Raw genomic sequence first — 17,391 nt, forward strand, 5'->3', positions numbered from 1 at the left:
AACATGCAGTATCTCTCCAGCATCTCTCAAGACCCGCGGCGAAAGTGGGACAGATCGTTGCAGCTTCTTGGTGAGGTATTGAGTGTGGGAGGCTCTGGCAATGGAGACGACGGGTCCGAGGTCGATCTGTCTATGGCATCATGGGGCGAGCAGTGGGATCGGCTCGAGAAGAAGATGGAGGCGGCGCAGGCAAGCGGAGCCCAGAACGACGAACTTGTGACGCAGCAGCTCCAGCAGCAGCTGTGGAGGGTGTCGACGCTGCTGGAGGAGATGCGGCAACACCCGGCGGGTTCGGTAGGAGCATCGGGGTCAGCATTGACGTCGGCGTCGACTAGCTGGGGCGGCAATGGTGCGCGTGAAGACGGTTGGTGGTTGTATCGTAAACTGGTGTGCGTTTTGGATGGACCGCGGGCCTTTGCAGGCTGGATATGGTCGTGGATGACGGGAGATTCGAGACGCAAGCATTCGTCATTGTGGAGGACGGTGTACGACCGGGCCAGGGCGTTGGTCGAGGCCATCGACAAGGCGGTAGAAGCGAACGAGCTATCGATGGAGGTCGTGATGGGCGTACGTCGCGAGTGCATGGGCGAGGTCGTCGAGCAGGTGTGCGGCATGGTTGCCGTGTTTCAAAAAGCCGTTGTGTACGGAGACCAGGCGCTGATAACGGAGGTGACAAGGGCGGACGAGCAAAAGGCTAGAGGACAGGACGACGCGAGGAGAGGGAGGAGGAGGAGGAGGAGCAGAGGAGGAGAAAGAAGAAGACGAAGACGAAGAAGCAGCAGAAGAAGGACAAGGGCAATCGACGGTGGGCCGGCGACGACAACGACACGGCCGGATCCACGGAACCGCCGTCCATAGAGGCATCGGGGGCGTCGGGGGCGTCGCTGGAGGCGCTGATGACGGGCGTGCGAGAGCTGAGCGAGGCGGCGCAACAGCTGCGGGGTTGGCAGGCGGCAAGCTCGCAACTATGCAGGCACGGCCATTTGACATCCGGCGCCCTGGACGCGTGGGAGGCGTCTCTGAGGTTGGGCAAGAGGCAGCTGCGGTCGCTGTACGCGCGTGTGGTCGACCTGCGCGTGGTGCAGCTGGAGTCGGTGGCGTGCTCCGTCCGATAACGAGGCGGTCCGCGTCGAGGGCGAGCTGCGGCAGGTCGGCGAAGCGTACTCGACGGGGAAGTCATGAACGGAACAAGGCCGGCGGGCCTAAGGCAACAGGCGTTTGCGGCTTTGCTGTAAGCGAAGTGCTGTGAGTGAAGTGCTGCAATCGAACTGCTATAAACGTAGTGCTTGTCGGGATTTGGTCTTCCGACAGGCAGGCAGGCTGGCGGGCGGGTGAGCATGACAACATTGCAAGTACTCGCACATTATTGCTTTGGGTGCTGGATGAAAGAGTTGGCCAAGTCAGCAGCGTGCGTCAGAAGACAAAATCAATACTGGAAGTGGTTTGCTGTACGGCTTACTCGTTCCCGGACCGAGACTGGCGTAGCACGATACGATGACAGCCAGCAGACACAGAAAACCAAGCCGGGCGATGGTTGCTGGGGCGTTCCTCCGGGGGTGGGAGAGAGCCCTAGGTCATTGGACGACGATGGTGGATGGATCCGGCGGCGTCCGTCTCTGTTTGTCGGGGAGGCATGGTATACGTAAACCGAGAGAGGGAGAGAGAGAGGATAAAAACGGTAGGGTTGTGAGCGTGCGTTGATGGCGGCTGTTGGAATAAAGTGTGGCCAGGCCAGCGGGAGTGCAGTGGAGTGCAGTGGAGTGCAGTGGAGTGGAGTGGAGTGTGTGCCTGGTGCACCTACCTTACCTAAGGTAGGTAGGTAGGTACCTTAGGTACCTAAGCAATGAGTTACCTAGGTGCCTGGGTGGGAACATGCAATTCACAACCGCTAGGAGTTGTGCATTTATACGCTGAATGCAGTACAACATAACACAGGAGCTGTCCATGTACAAGGATGCATAAGTGTTTCCCGGAGTTTACCCAAGCCAGGCAGACCCACGCATAAACACATCACATCCAGCGGCAGCTTTCGTTCTTTTTTCTTTTTTCACTTTTTCCGTTTTTGCAGCTGCCAACTCCAGCGGTCGCCCTCCACCCGCTTATGTAATCCCGACCAACGGTGCTGACTGATGACTTTTGGCACGGCAGAACGTCGAGCCACAGACGCCCTCTACCTTGGGTAATGGTTTAACGTGATAACTGGGTATTAGTGTACATACACACGCACACACAGTCTTTGGCTACTCCGACCTATCTGAACTTTGCGTCAAACATGGGTTGGCCCAGGGCCAGAACCCGAAGAAATAACTGGCCTGGCTCGCGTCGTGTGGGCTGATGTGGCGCAGCTTTCCCCGTCGCGCGGTCACGCTTCCGTCAACCAAGCTTTCCAATGTCTCGAGTGACCATGGCTAACTTGACCCAATAGCTCACCGCCAGTGCTTCGATGGACAATCTGGTCCACAATTGCTGGTCAAGGCAACGGTGGTCTTCTGTGCAATGGAGATGACGATGGCCCTAGAGTATTGTTAAGTGAGCGTGGTTGCCGAGGCGGATGATCTCGGTACGTATCAGGGGGGCTGTGGTGGCTGTGCAAGACATCACATCAGACATCAGACACTACCCAAGGTGGGCAGGCTTGGATAAAAGGCAGACAGACCTGCTTGTCTCTTCTTCTGGAGGTTTGGGTAAGGGTGATTGGGACACCAGCCACCAGCAAGCCGCCGTTATACCGCGTATGACCCAGCTGTCTTCTCTTCCTTACCCTCACCATAGCGTATTGTCTCCCGTCGTGTCATCCTCTTTAATGCCTACCTAGTTACCTCACACACTTTGTGGCGTTGGTGAGCATCCCGCGACATTTGCATCTCTCACGTCAACACCCGCTCCAGCGTCGATTCTACTCCCAGCCTGCTCTACTTTGATGACTTGCCTTGCGACGTTCCTCAAGATCCTACTCTCCCCCTATATCCGGGTTTCGCCGTCTTATCCACAACGAATAGACGCGTCTTCGCAGACACGCCGAAGCGGATCACTACGACAACGGAGAAGAGGCAATTTTTCTAAGCACGGATAGCTTCTGCCCGCACCTAAGAATAGAGAGCCGTTAACAAATGCTTTGGCTGCAGCGCCTGCACTATTGGAAGGAGGATGTGGAACCGGAACCTATGGAAGAGTGCCCTGCGAAGCAGGCAATCAAATTTCTTTTGGGGAAATCACCGTTTAGCTGGAGCAATCTGGCAGCATTCATGCCAGACAGAGTGTTTGGTAAGGAGAGATAGGAAGGAACTGACTGGTCATTCTTATGTCCAAGAAACTTGGCGGCGATGAGGGAGGACAGAAATGCACCACATCCTGCCTCCAAGGCGAGGTGGCCCTTTTATTTCCCTACTCTACCACTTTGGATCTGCTGGTTAGGTGCATCCTACTCCCACGTTAGTCTTGTCCCCAGAACTGACTGAGGAGTGGACTTTTATAATGACATTGACTTTGATGATTTTGGTGGTTTTAGCAGTGTTGAATCAGATGCTCAGACCTACACGAATTCAGTAGAACAGGAGACGGAAACCTGCCAGCTTGGTCGACTGAGTCGTCCGTTGGAGGGCATGGTGTTGGCTACAGGACAGGCTCTCGTCACTGGCTCAGGAGGCACGGAGGATCACGTAGGAGATTATTCCAACGTGGCTGACAGACGCGTTGATGACTTTCGGGTGATGGAGTTGAGTTCGAGAGGATGGTAGCAAAGACAACCTGCGCTTTGCCCTTGACCTACATATGGCTTTAGCAACAGCAAAACGGCCAATGATATCCTGTCTCGAGAAACCATGACTTGAGCAGAGCTTTAGTGGCGAGAAACATTTTCAGGTGTCGCGCAAGATCGCATACTCTAATCTATACGCAACTCAGATGGCGAAGCAGGAGACCGCTCCGCCTGTACCTGCAAAATACCCCCGAAACAGTTCAACACTACAACACATACCAAGTGCTCGTTCAAGACATCTCTTCCGTGTATCAGAGTCGCAAGCCACAATGCACGCTGACACAGCGTACCGAACACCGCTCAAACTAGAAGATAGCGGGATGCATAAGCACACACGGCTGTAGGTGTTGGCACGCTGTGTCTAGGGAGAGATCGCCATTACAGGAGTATGCCGAGAGGCAGATATACGCCATTAAATTAAGCTAGAAGAAGATGAGCTCGGGTTGCAAGCATGGGAATAAACATGAACATAAGCATAGACATGAGCATAGCCATAAGCATAGGCATGAGCATGAGCATAGGCATGAGCATAGGCATAAGCATGAGCATGAGCATAGGCATAAGCATGAGCATGAGCATGAGCATAGGCATGAGCATAGGCATAAGCATGAGCATGATCATAGGCCGCCCGCCACAGCCCTGCCCTATTAAAGCAGGCGTCGTCTTCCTTGAAAAGGTATACAGATACCTCGTTGGGCCAATTCCTAATCGGGCAGGGGCCAAAGAGCACCTTACTAGTAGCCCCTTGTGTATTACCTAAGGCGCCTACGTGGAAAGCAGTCGTCCTCCGCCCACCGAGTGCACCCAAACTCACTCATACACCAACCTCCACTGCGTACGCTCCCCTCCAACTTTGCAGTCGCAGCACCAAAAAGCGATAATTTGAGAGTACATTCGCTTCGTTTTCCACCCCCGTCCCGCCTTTTCACATCTTCCACCGCCTTTAAAGATCGACAGTCTCTTCATTTTCCACCAACCGGCAACAAAAGAGCCAAGCCGCGCAGGTACGTCCACTCTCAACCCCGTTGCCCTTTTCGCATGTTGATCGCCATTTGGGATCGGTTCGACAGCACACTCAAACCGCCCGTCCACACCGTCCACGCTGCGCAAGCCAACAAACGCCATGCCGCCAATCACTTACGACAACAGTCCTCGCAGGCTCAGCGGTGCTACCATTGTACGCCGCGACAAGCTCATCGCCAGAATATCGACAATTTGGGCAACCGAAGAAGCTGACTGGCTCCCTCCACACCTCCCCCTTGTCGAACATACGGAAATTGGCTTCAATGCTTTGCAGGTACTCAACTCTATTACCAAACTCGCTGTCGCGAACCAGATTTCTCTGTCAAGCCTCTAGGAGGGGCCCGACGGCTGCCTGTTCGCCTCCCTGCCGCCACCACCGCACACGGGCAAGCAAACCCTGAACAAGTCAATGTTAGAAACAGCCATGGCCCTGCTCAAGGAACAGCTGAAGCTTGAACAATCACCCGCTACAAGCAAGTTCGAAGAAGTCTCGCAAGAGCTAAACCAGGACAAAACCCCTTTGCAGGACAATTTCAAACGACACAGCGCCGACAGCGACTATTCCCCACGTGCCAGTCTACAGCGGGCTGGGTCACCAGATTCATGGGACGAAGAGGACGACAGAACGCTTCTAAATCCTAGCTCCAGAACAACACAGCAATCTTTAGCCGGTGCCGTTGCCAGGAAGCCGCTTGGTGTACGAACATTGTCACCTGAAACACCGTCTACTCCCATCAGCCGACTTTTGAACACACCTTTGGTTATCCCAGCGTCGACAGGGACGGTGGTACAGGCCGCAAGGCAGCGTCCTGAAGCAGACAAGGCACAGGCCATGATGCAATTGTCTGACCAGGACGCCCGTTTAACGACGTCGACCATCGAACTGCTCTTGAAAGCGCTGACGTTGCCGACCGAGTTCCACATCATGGACCCCAGCTGGGTCAAGCTAGACAGCGGCCTGCCAGAAAGCGTGGTTATCATACCAGAGCGACTAGTCAACAAGAAGGTCATCATGATGCCCATCCACCACGCGTCTGAGCACTGGACGCTAGCAGTGTGGCACAGAGAGGAGAACTGCATACACCACTATGATTCCGTTGAAAGCCAGTCGCGTTCGGACACGCTCAGCAAATGGGCGAAGCGGTGGCCATTGCCCCCGACTGCGGAGGCCAAGGTAACTCGTCATATCTATCTTTGGTATCTCTCGTTTGCGAATGTGACTAACTGAAGTTGGGGGAAATAGTATTGCCCCCAGCAGAGCGACGGTGTAAGCTGTGGCATATTTGTAGTCGTCGTCGCCCGGGCACTGCTCAACGGTCACGGGATCCCCACCCGCATCGAACCGGCCAAGGAGCGAGCCGAACTTCTCAATATGCTTAGAAATGCCGGCAGCAGCAATTTGAGCAATGAAGCGTTCGACAAGAAGGATCAGCTGGCCAAAGAAAATCCCCAGAGAGACAGCGCCCTTGGCGCAGCCCCTCCCCTGGCCGCCGCACACCCCGATCAAACCTCGGTCGCCAGCGCAACGCGACCCGACAAAGCCCTTTTAACAACGCCGGAGATGATTTCGCTACTTGCCCGTCAGGAAATCAGCAGGGAGGCCGAAACGGGAGCCACAAGCCCGTGGGCTTCATGGAGAGGCGAGATTCTGGAAACCATCCATGAACTCGCGCAAGAGTTACGCGTCAACGAAGACAGCCGCCAAGAGATGGAGCGGATACAGGCCCAGAAACAAAAGGCTAGTGAAGCGTTAGCCGCTGATACAGAGATGATGGGAAATGTCAAGACCCGACTCACTGAATTCATGGCCGCGGTGGATTCGAATGAAGACCATGACATCAACCCAGCAGTCTCGCTGGAAGACTTCTCCGGCGACATGGTTGAGCAACTCAAAACAATCAAAAAGAGAAAGGCGAGTTCCTCGACTGAGCTCAAGGAGCTGGATAGCAAACGGAGACGGGTCGACGAGATTTGCGAGCGGCGAAGAGATGCAGTGGTCCTGATGCGGCAGAGGCTGCTTTCCAGTCGTCGAGGCCAGTGAGCGAGACGGGGCTGAAGGCTTGCGTAATCGTGGCGAATATGCGCGCGGTTCTTGTTGGAGTGACAGGAACCATTAGGATTACGGTGGATAAGAGCTGAAGTCAGAGAACGGGGGACTGTGGACGTCAAATGATATGGGTAAGCACCAACATCAACAGATAGAATCGCTGTTCCTCAACTCGGGGTGCTAGAGTAGTTGGAAGTCAACGGAGTTCCTCGCAGTGTTCAAGTAGTAAGAGAGCAAGGTGTAACAATACAGCCGCTTTTCCGTGCCTTGTCTTGGTTGCGAAGAGCCGATGGAAATGACTGGCCTGAAGCATCCGACGGACGCCGAAATAAAACCATGGCTGCCTGCAGGTGTCCGCTGGTCTCCAGAAAAGATGGCATCGCGCGTTCATTGTCATACGGATCACGGCGAAACTCACCACTTGGGTCCGACAACGGCCAACAAGTATCTATCAACAGCGCAAGAAGCAGACGTCTCCAAAAACAAGTCCATCCTCGGACGAGTCCGCTTCATTGCTTCATGTCGTTGGAGCCCGCCGAGGGTACACCGGGCTGGGCGCTCTTAGTTTGCGTGGAGGGGACTTGCGGGTTTGGCTTGATGGTCTGGAAGATGGCGTCTCCCACTAGACTGCCCACCTCTTCAGAGTCGGTAATGCATTCCACCTGCGACTCGGTGGCGGGGAAGCGGTTGAGGATTTACTTTTCGATTTAACGTCAGGAGATCACTTTCTGTAGGCTGCTTCTCTTTTCTAGTTCTAAATAACAAATCCTTAAGGGGTGATAAAGAATTGAGCTGCAGGATGTACTGAAAATGACGGACAACAGTTCTTTCTACTTGACTTCTTGTATAATTTTGTTTCTGCTTCCCCTTCGGCTGTGGCCTGCTGCGTGTCACCTCACCCTGCTGGCGGCTGACCGACGCACTGCTGTCGCTGAAAGCAAGCAACCCTGGACGGCACGGCACGGCACGCACCAACACCACCATCACCACAATCACCCCCCTTCTCCAGCAACTGGCAGTTGCCAACGTCGACTCCCGTTACCTTCTTATGTACAAAGTCCGACGTTACTTACACCGGTGCAGGGTCTCCTGTGGCTTTGCAACAAACCCGTACATGTCATCCGCCGCTGCTTTCAGAGACTCGGCTGATGCGAACCCGAAATATAGCTGGACACTTGGAAAGCAGCCATCCAATGTCCGCTGCAAGGTCCAAGACGATGACGACAACGGTGCCACGACATGACATTTTGTCCCTCTCCCGTCAATGCTCTCGCAACACCATTTTGGCTCAGATGAGATGGTGAATAGTGACATTAAAAGTCTGTGGACGAAAGCGGGACTGCGCCGGGGGTCGGGGGGGCGGCGGGTTACGTAAGGGGCCGTTGAGGGGCCGGACTGCGCACCCCGTCCGCCGTGTGCAATGTATCACCACCCAAGACCGGGACAAATTTCAACGACTGATGCAGCCCAGTTGGTAAATGTCCTGGAGAAGTAAGTTGTACACAGCCCAGGAATTGAATCACTTCATCAACGAAAGGGGATATTTTCACCTTCGCCGAGGAATTGCTTCCAAAAGCTCTTTGACGCTCTTCGTGCTGAGCCGCGAGTGCTGCTTCAAGGCACGGCTGCGCTGCCCTCCGCCCTCGGCGCCGCAGGTTGTTCTCGCCACCGCAACCGAGTGCAACAAGCTTGAAATTGGCATGATCTCACCCTTCGAAAAGGCACTAGACTACCTATCCAGAACGCGATATCTAGCAATGCATGCCCCGGGGTACATATCATACTGAGCACAAAAAGGTCGGAGGGGAACGAACCGTCGCTGCTTTTTTGTACTTCCGCCACAATCAACCATCACTTTTGGGTCCCACCGTTTCGCACCGTCCGCTTTGATCGTATTATTTCAAGTTGTCCAAGGCAGCAAACAGGTCGGGCAGCCCGTCCGGGTCCAAGTCTGGCGGAACACTTGGTTACTTCAAGCTTAGAGGGCTGTTGGGGGCGGCATGGTGCAAGTCCCAGAAAGCTTACATAATATTTTGTGCACTTGCGCGCAACGGCTTAGAACCCCACCTGCTAATTTCGCCCCTCAACGGTACTGAGCTCGTGGGATGAAGCTTAGATAAGCAGCATGAACGATAAGTGGGTGGTGCCCGGCAACCTGTGGCTGTGGCGCAAAAATATGAAGCCACACGCACGCCACAACTTTGATACGACAGCACCAACGACTGAGTGACGCCGCCGCCCCAGCTGATAGTAAAAGTCGAGTGAAGTCGAGTGAGCCATCCGCTCCATTGCCCGTGTCTAGGTCGGCCTGAAAATGGTCATCAAAAGGCATGCAATCCAAGCCAGAACCACTGTTCTGTTGCTGCCTCTCCGCTCCGTCTCCATCCCGACCGCCGCCCTGATCTATCGAAGCCCGAGGCCCACCCCGCTGTTGTCGACCTACGCCATCTTTCAGGCTATCCAAGGCAGACGTGGCTGTGGAGGGGAATTTCGGGTAACTCGGCGGGGGTAGATTGTGGAGGAGGATTGTCAGTCCGGGGATGGCGCGGTCTCTTTCCTAACGTCAGGTTTCTTACCCAAGTAATGACGGGGGAAACATCTGGCCTAGAATTTGCCTCGGTTTGTTCATTGCATTGCGACCAAGTGTGTGGGCCGTGGCCCCGATGGTTGGTACTCGGCATCAGACAATGGGTGCATGGTGGCAGACCATGGCAATGCTTGGCATGCCGATGGGCAAGTTAATCAATCACACTGAGGGTAAGAGACAAAAAGTACGACAAGTTTGTAAAATAACGAGAGGAGTAACTGGGCCTTGTTGAAAACTGCCCCAATACCTCGCGACTGCTTTATTTCCAATGATGCGAATTTGTAATTTTTTTTTTTTTGCTTTGTGTGACACTCCGACCTTGGATGTTGAAATGCTGACAGGAATCCAGGGCAGGCCCTGTGCGGTCGCCTCCTCTCACAATCAAAGCCCCCCCTTCCCAAACATTGAGGCTGTTTGCTGACGAGTTCATCACTTCCAGGTTGTCCCTCGAACGATCCCCAGCCCATGATGCCGCTCCCATCTGAATTGCTTTTGTTGATATTGTGCAAGTGCTCCGCGAGTGCGTGCACCTCGCCAGTCAGTCTCGCAAAGGCACGTCGCCTGTTCAGTTGGCAAGAAAGGCAAAGGGAAAGAAGAAGAAACGCGCCATCGTCATAGCAGAGTAAAGGAACCCTTGTTGTGGCAGAAAAGATGCCAGGTTTCGTCGATGCCAAAGTTCGGACCGGAGGAAATGGACAAACCAAATACCAAAAGGCACATTTAAGGTCACGCAGGGTTTTCACGTCGTCGAGGACGATGACGAAAACATTGCTGCAGAGACCTGGCCGCTTTTGCGCTTCTTTCCTTTAAAGGCAAAGAAAAAAAAACGACTTGTGCGTCATTCTGTGCGTGGTTCTAAAACGCATTTATACACGCCTCAACAGCCTTCAGCACCGACACTGGTCGCTTGACCTCCGCGGACAGGGCAGACTGCGGTTCCAGCCCAGCCATCACCACCAAGCCTATCCCAATAGCAATGCCGATTTTAATGGGCCTAGGCTGATAGAAGACGGCAACAGCAGCCTGTGTTTCTAATTCCATGCTGTTGTCTAGAGTATAGAACAGGCCACGACTAAAGAGCGCGATATTGACGATGGCGATGGCCTCGGAAATGAATGGTCGGAAACCCCAAGTGAGGGTCGGAACGCTAATTGGGTGGGGTCGGAAGTTGCAGTCGCTCGTTCCTTGCATACGACAACCTAGGAAAGAACCACGAGACACGAGCACCTGCCGCAGCTTCCTGCCAGACATGGTTCTATCACGTGGTCCTGGTCCATCTTGCTCCTTGGACTTCTCGCGTAGGCATTGAACCTCCAAGCAACATCAACATCACCCTGTGACACCCGATCCTGAGCTCGCCTCGGCGAGCAGGGCTTTCTTTGGCCTGTCGACTCAGCAGTTTGGACACTTGGGACCACCTCCGTTTGTCGTCTGTTTTGGAGCTTCGCTGGATCAATGCACTGCTGATTGGTACGCCCAATCTGCAACCTCCCGTCCATCGTTACGGCACCAAGATCTGTATTTCCACAGCTTATGTTCTCATTCATCCATCCTTGGTTCTCGTCCTCCTCAACTGGATTACCATCGCCGAAACTGCTGCTTTCTCGGGCAACGGCAACAATCGGCACGAACCGCACGCCCCTTCTGATCACCATCCGGTCCACGACCCCGAAATGTCAAGGCCGCCCGACAAGTATTCTCAGAAAAACCACGAGCGCCGCGTGCTGTACCTCAAGGAAAAGTGGCCCGGCGGCCAGTTCATCCCCGCCCAGTTCGTCCACAAAGAGCCCGGACGGGACCTGGTGTCCGACTTGTACACCATCACCAGAATCTACACCGAATCAGGCATCCCCCTCCATCACATGTGGGAGCCCGCGTCGCCGGATAACCCAGCCAGAGGTCTCCTGCGTCGCCACATGACGCAAAAGGGCGCGCACTTCATCACCAACTCCATTGGTCTCGAGGCGCGGAAGGAAGCGACCCGCAAAGGTTGGCCTGCAACCGAGATGGCAACACCGTCGACGGAACCAGAAGCCCACAATCCCGAAACCTCAGGCAGTCACGGCGACAAGGCCAACGAGACGCCCCCCGGTGGAGTTGTTGGCCAGAGAAACCACGGGGTTGAAGCCGACAACGGCGACGAGGGCAGTGAGGATGAGGATTGTGAAGATAACATTGAAGGCGACACTTGCTTGGGCTCACCATCAGCGAAGTCGAGCGGCCAGACGGCGGGCGGCAAACGCAAGCACGACATGGTTGGCCCGAGCCCGAGTGCACTGTCGCAGGGCACCACTGTAACAGCGGATGGTCGGTCGACAAAGAGCAGGCGAATTAGCGGGATGCATGATGAGCCCGACAACCTGCTATCCTACATCGCCAAGGTCGATACAGAGTACGCCGATTCACTTCACAGGACATTCAGCCAGGCCCCACGCGTGCTCGCAAAACTACTCAACGAGGCAAAAAAGACGAAGCAGAAGCTTGCTATGCTGCGGCTCGAGGTTGAGAATAAATCGTCCGGGGGCCAGGTCGACCAGGAGATGGAATTGCTAGTCGACGCGGACGACGACGCAGCCGCCGGCGACAGGCCCGGCAGAACACAGCCGTCGCGCCATCTCGATCCGCTAGTCGCCGCCGAACGCGAGCTGGGCGACATCACGAGGAAGCGGGCGGAACTCGAGGGGCAGATCGGGAAGCTGGACACCGAGGTGTTCTCGCTCGGCCAGATCATCGATTCGTTGTCTCGACAGCTGTCCGAGTCAAGCCAGGATATATCCGCCGTACGCCAGCACAGCATGCTGCAGATGAACCGCGAGTTTCTCGAAAAGGCGCAAAAGGAGCGCGCCGACATGCACGTCAGAGTCGGCGAGTGGTCGCAAAGGGAGATGGCGGTGCGGCACCGACGGGATGGCGTCGGGGATGCGCAGATGCAAATCGAGCTGCTCGAGGAGAGACTGGATCGATGCGAGCAGGCGGTGGCGGTTGTCGAGTGTCAGTGGAACGCGTTGTCTCAATGATTCTGAGCCCTCTCGAGTTATTTTTGGGATCGTCATGAAGGACGAGGAAACATGATTACGAGGTACGAGTAGCGACGCATTCTTCCATACTCGCTAGTGTATAAATGAAGCAAAATCTCAATATCTGAGTCGATATCGCTGGGAGTGCCAGGAGATGCTGTTTTGCTCTTGGTCGTCTTGTTTTCCTTCTCGGGTCAGTACCCGGGCATCTAATAGGTAGGGGGTTTTAATGTCGAGGGCCCTAGAGACATCACGGGTGCAACATACACACATAAAAGCCACAATGACGACGTGGAACCTCGTTATGTCGCTGAGGTTGCGGTTACAGGCGTGGTGGTAGTAGATTAAACCGACTGAGACATGTATACATGGTGTAGCTGGACCAAGTCCACTTCAGGGTGCGACCTGGAGAGGGTTCAAACGACCTCGTCACACGAGCGTCACGCTATAATGTCACTTCCAACTAAGAAAACTATAACGCCAAAGGAGGCCTTGTGATTCTAGAGGTTTCAAGCGACGTGTCGCCTTATGAGGGAAACCACAAATCTAGGCTCTGAACGATGTGTCGGTCACGAAGGACAGGTCGGCGCGCCTGAAATGGCAGGACGTCCCAGTAGACGAAGTCATCATCAACGCGATCGGGGTCGCCTCGAAACTCGTGTTCCAGCTGCGGCCACAGTCGCTGGTGGATTTTGTTGCTTTCATCACCCACTGCAGCCGATATGAGATGGTAGATCGTCTTGTAGAGGACAACACGGGCAAGAGAGATGCACAGCGCAAATGTGTGAGGTGGATGGAGCGAGTAAACGGGTGTAGGTTTGCGTCGGTTCAACGACCATCGAAGACCATGTTGCGTGACACAAGTCGGGGTGACGGGATTGAGGAGCGGCGGCTTTTCGGTGGTGTTGATGTTCAGGTGCGCGCGCGTGTTGTGGTGGTAAGGCGGCGAGAAGCAGGATTGGGCAGTAGCGACATAGAGGAATCTCCTTCACCTTTTTTTACTCTAGACACTGCTCTCATGCCACTCACTTCTTCGTTTAGAGCATACACCTAGTTATTATGCCGTTGAGAAGAATAGCAGGACTAACTTGCATTTATATTTACTGGTCAGTGTCAATACAAACATTCAAATTTTAATTACCTTTATGGCCTTGATTGTGACTTGTTACGACAGCAAGAGAGGGAGAGGGATAATACCCTGCCAAGCAGCTGAGATGAGAGTCACTGCTTTTGTTTTTCTTGTCTCCGCCAAAGCGAGATGTAAAGTATCGCCTCTAGCTATGTTCGTATTGTTCCCCCCTTCTCCTGTTCCCGCGCCAACGAACAGTCAAGTGACAAACACCGCCACATCACAATTGATATTCCCTAGTTCCATGTCCGGGTGAATACGGAGGCAAGACAAGGAAACCCGTTGATATCAAAAAACAAAAGAACATACAACACCAGGTATTCGCTGGTCGTCACCGACCCAACTACTAATCCGGCCCTCATTGGCTTATCTATGGGAGAGCGGACGGGATCCCGAGTTCTCCAATGGGTATGGTCGTATGTGCTAGGTTGTGGGCATTATGACAAACAGATAGCCACACGGCGACACACAAAGCAGGTCCCCCGATACCTCCAGCTTTACTGACAAAACCATCAGCTTGTTTAATGCATTTGTTACACATGCATGGCTGATGGAGTTGCCTGGGGCACTTGCATCTGCTAGGCTTTCTGTGAGGCCTGAACCAACGGCGTGCGCGTGCAGCGCATGCCCATTTGACCTCTATGTGAGCTTCCTATGTACCTACCTAGGGAGATGATGCAATTTGGGGCAGGGAGCAAAGTAGCATTCTTCTACCATAATTGACTCTAGAAATTGGCTTGAATACAGCCCTTTTGTTGAGCATTGCAGAACAAGATTAGTTTTTGGTGCTTTTTAGACCGACTTCTGTGCCTCGGTTTTCCTGTGGCCACGTCGTCACAGTGAATCGTCCTCAAATTGACCAACGCCAACCCTTAAACTAATGACCCTCTGTGGGAACGATGCCGTTATCTCTGATTCCGAGGTCTGCAAGCATGCAAGGCTGGGCTGATGGTTCTGCGCAGCGGCGGCCATCTTCATGGTCAGCGGAAACACAAGAAAATTATCTCTGGAATTAGTGAGGGGTGGTTGGCTAGGCCTTGGCGGTGATGCATCTGGACAGTTGCTGTTGCTTGAGCCTGGGGATGTAATCTGATCACGGCGACAGAGCCCGTGAGTCTTTATACCGAGGTAGTTGCAGCAAGATGTGATGGGGGGAGGGGGAGTTTGCCTCTAACAGCTTCGTAGCATCTGGGTATGGAAGTGCTAGGCGAGGCAGCACACCGGAGACTTAGTTGGTGAATGTGATGTAGCAGTTGAAACCCCCTTCTTTTGGGCAAAGCTACCTGGGATCATCAGAAGAGCCTTGGGCACGGTCTTCTTTGCGCTGGCTGGCATCTAGCAGGGTTAGGGTTAGTTGCCATCCTCTAAAAACTAGAGCATCTATCAACCGTGACTTGGGTAATTGTATGGCTTGCTTGAGTATAAAGAGCAGCTCGTCTCTTTATATTCTCATCTTTTTTACAATAGCAGTCAAAACTATTCTCCTTACTCTCTCAACTCAATCCTTTCAACCTCTTCTCCAGTCTCTTTTCTGATGACCCTCTCTACTTTCAAGCAACAAAGATTGGCAGAGCTGGTACCTTCTGCGTTTGAATGAGCGGCTTGCTGGCGCTGCCCAGATCGGCCCAGCCCGCTTACAGACATAGACTGCCGCCTTCTCGTGATGGACCATTCTGCTTTACAGGTACTGATACAAAGTATTGTTTTATAGACATCCGCAAGGAAGAGCGCTAACATCTTGCTACTGCAAATCATCGCGTTGGCTGGGTTGGAGAAATGACGACACCCTCAATCCGCCCTCTTAGTATACTTCAGCTCCTCTAAGGATGTTCCTAGCCCCGCCCTGGCATAAAACGGTTTTCTCTCACTTGGCTCGGGCGAGGAAAATTTTGCTGCGGCGGATCGACGAACTGTTCACAGGTCCAAACACAGACAGGTGCCGCGCCGTCGCGGTAAGTCACCCACAGATCGAGTCCGAAGGCAGCACTCGTTGATGGCCTATGCCGGGAACAAAGATTCTGATGGCTAGTGAATGGGACTTCCTCCCCCCTTTTTTTTCTTCCCCGGCATTTGTCGTTTTTGCTCTGATGGATAACGACAGTCTTGAGGAAGTGTAGTTTATGGAAATGGAGAGGAGGCAGGATTCCATGACAGAGACGACCTGTACAATGCCCAACGCCGTGTTTGTAGGGCTAGGGTTAGGAATTTCCCGGCCTCCCGTCGCGCAGACGCCAGTTGCTTGCTGATTCGCTCGCTTCGTGGATTTTGTTGATGCCGGTCATTGGTGCCATAACACAAAATTCAACTGCCAGGCGTGTGTGACCGGGGAGAGGTAGATACGTATAGAGGGCATTAGCGAGAGCGAGGGGAATGCACAAGACCTCGGTGATGAAGAGTGAGTGGGGACCGGTGACAGGTCAGACCAATATGCAACCGAACATCACTCGTAATAGATTACGCAGCCTACATCCTGAAACAGGGTTTAGGCTGCGTCATCACAACCAACACTGCATTCGTCGCCAACTAACAATGATCTGCAGCGGTTCCTCTCTTTCGGGGGGTCAGGCGAATCGTGGCGCTTACCCGCGATCCCCCTAATTAAGCTGCCTCTTTCCGTCATCCTAGGCCCCAATTTTTATTTGCTCTTCGCCGTATGCCAAGTCGCTGATAATGTAGACGTGGCCGAACTAGCTGTATGCCATGCTTTCGGGCATTGACATGGGGAAAAAAAGAAATAAAAGAGAAAAGGGAGTAGTGCAGGCGGCATGACATCGATTCCATGAATCAGTAAATCCCTGCAAAGGTCCCCCACTCATTCGAGGACGGGACGTTGGTGGCGCAATGGCACAGGAACCGGGCAGCAGGCTGCTCGAGCTGCAGAGGTCCAACGGAAGAAGAAACAAGACGTGACCAAGATGCCTTGGCATCCACAATGCAATGGAAGCCACCCAACATGGATACGGTGCGCAACTTGGACCAATCAACCTAATCCGTGTCAGAGTACGGACACCCTGGGAGAGTAAACTCCACCTGGTACCTTACGGTCTTCACCATGACTGGTTGCGAGAAGGAAACCAACCAACAACGACAACCAGGTTGGCGGGTTGTTCTCATCTAGCCAAACGACCGGTGGATGAAGCCGCCGTGTGGGACAGGGCCGGACGAGACAGTACAGGACTGGGCGAGAATCGGTATTATCGGTCAAGGAATAGTGCTTTTGAGAGTTGCATAAGGCCCTAGCCGCCGTCGCTTATTTGCTTATCGAGTATTGAGGCAGACCAATTTACACGTTGCCCAGCTGGACCCGCTCACAACATACCCTCAGCTCGCAAATCTCTCCCGTGTCTTTCCATGCTCGCGCCTTCATTTCATTTCAGCAAAGCCAACGTTGATCATTTCGGAAAAGGACTTGGGTTTAGCGGCGCAGACAAAGAGTGTGGCATGGACGGAGCCGGGGAGAGATGGTGATGCAGGCCAGCCGCGTGTTTGATTGTTGTCATAGTGCCAACCACACCGTATTGGCGGCGTAGTTACTTAGACTAGTTTAAACCGCTTATTGTAATCTCTCCTTATTAAAGAACACCCAAACACCACTTCTGCATTGTAAATATCTCGCCCTAGCCCATATGTAGATGACTTAACTGATTCAGCTCCAAAGCATTATGGATAGATGACCTGACTTTCATCTTTAAAGACGACGGGGCCACCTTCTCACTTTTACCCTCCCTCTCGCTTTTCTTGCCTTGACTTGCATTTCTGAGACGGCTTGCCCTGATTTGGTAAGTCGGTTGGTTTTTTGTCCTATTATTCCTTTCTTTCGTCGCTTTATTG

General features: G+C 53.5%; 4 protein-coding genes across 4 annotated transcripts; 3 read left to right on the plus strand and 1 right to left on the minus strand.

Moving 5' to 3' along the window:
* Positions 1 to 3: 3 nt before the first annotated feature.
* Positions 4 to 1,646, plus strand: CH63R_14641 (uncharacterized protein; the record flags this gene model as incomplete). The annotated part of the gene is made up of 3 exons (XM_018309615.1): positions 4 to 641; positions 694 to 1,231; positions 1,284 to 1,646. The coding sequence occupies 3 exons, from the start codon at positions 4 to 6 to the stop codon at positions 1,644 to 1,646; spliced, it is 1,539 nt and encodes a 512-aa protein (XP_018150587.1).
* Positions 1,647 to 4,880: 3,234 nt separating this feature from the next.
* On the plus strand, positions 4,881 to 6,821 carry CH63R_14642 (Sentrin sumo-specific; the record flags this gene model as incomplete). Its single annotated transcript, XM_018309616.1, has 3 exons — positions 4,881 to 5,054; positions 5,115 to 5,954; positions 6,024 to 6,821. The coding sequence occupies 3 exons, from the start codon at positions 4,881 to 4,883 to the stop codon at positions 6,819 to 6,821; spliced, it is 1,812 nt and encodes a 603-aa protein (XP_018150588.1).
* A 4,266-nt stretch (positions 6,822 to 11,087) lies between these two features.
* On the plus strand, positions 11,088 to 12,431 carry CH63R_14643 (uncharacterized protein; the record flags this gene model as incomplete). The annotated part of the gene is made up of 1 exon (XM_018309617.1): positions 11,088 to 12,431. One exon carries the CDS (start codon positions 11,088 to 11,090, stop codon positions 12,429 to 12,431), a length of 1,344 nt encoding a protein of 447 aa, XP_018150589.1.
* A 526-nt stretch (positions 12,432 to 12,957) lies between these two features.
* Positions 12,958 to 13,525, minus strand: CH63R_14644 (uncharacterized protein; the record flags this gene model as incomplete). The annotated part of the gene is made up of 2 exons (XM_018309618.1): positions 12,958 to 13,417; positions 13,482 to 13,525. The coding sequence occupies 2 exons, from the start codon at positions 13,523 to 13,525 to the stop codon at positions 12,958 to 12,960; spliced, it is 504 nt and encodes a 167-aa protein (XP_018150590.1).
* Between the last annotated feature and the right edge of the window lie 3,866 nt (positions 13,526 to 17,391).

The sequence above is a fragment of the Colletotrichum higginsianum genome, chromosome 12 (assembly GCF_001672515.1).
Source record: "Colletotrichum higginsianum IMI 349063 chromosome 12, whole genome shotgun sequence".
In the NCBI taxonomy this organism is placed as follows: domain Eukaryota; kingdom Fungi; phylum Ascomycota; class Sordariomycetes; order Glomerellales; family Glomerellaceae; genus Colletotrichum; species Colletotrichum higginsianum.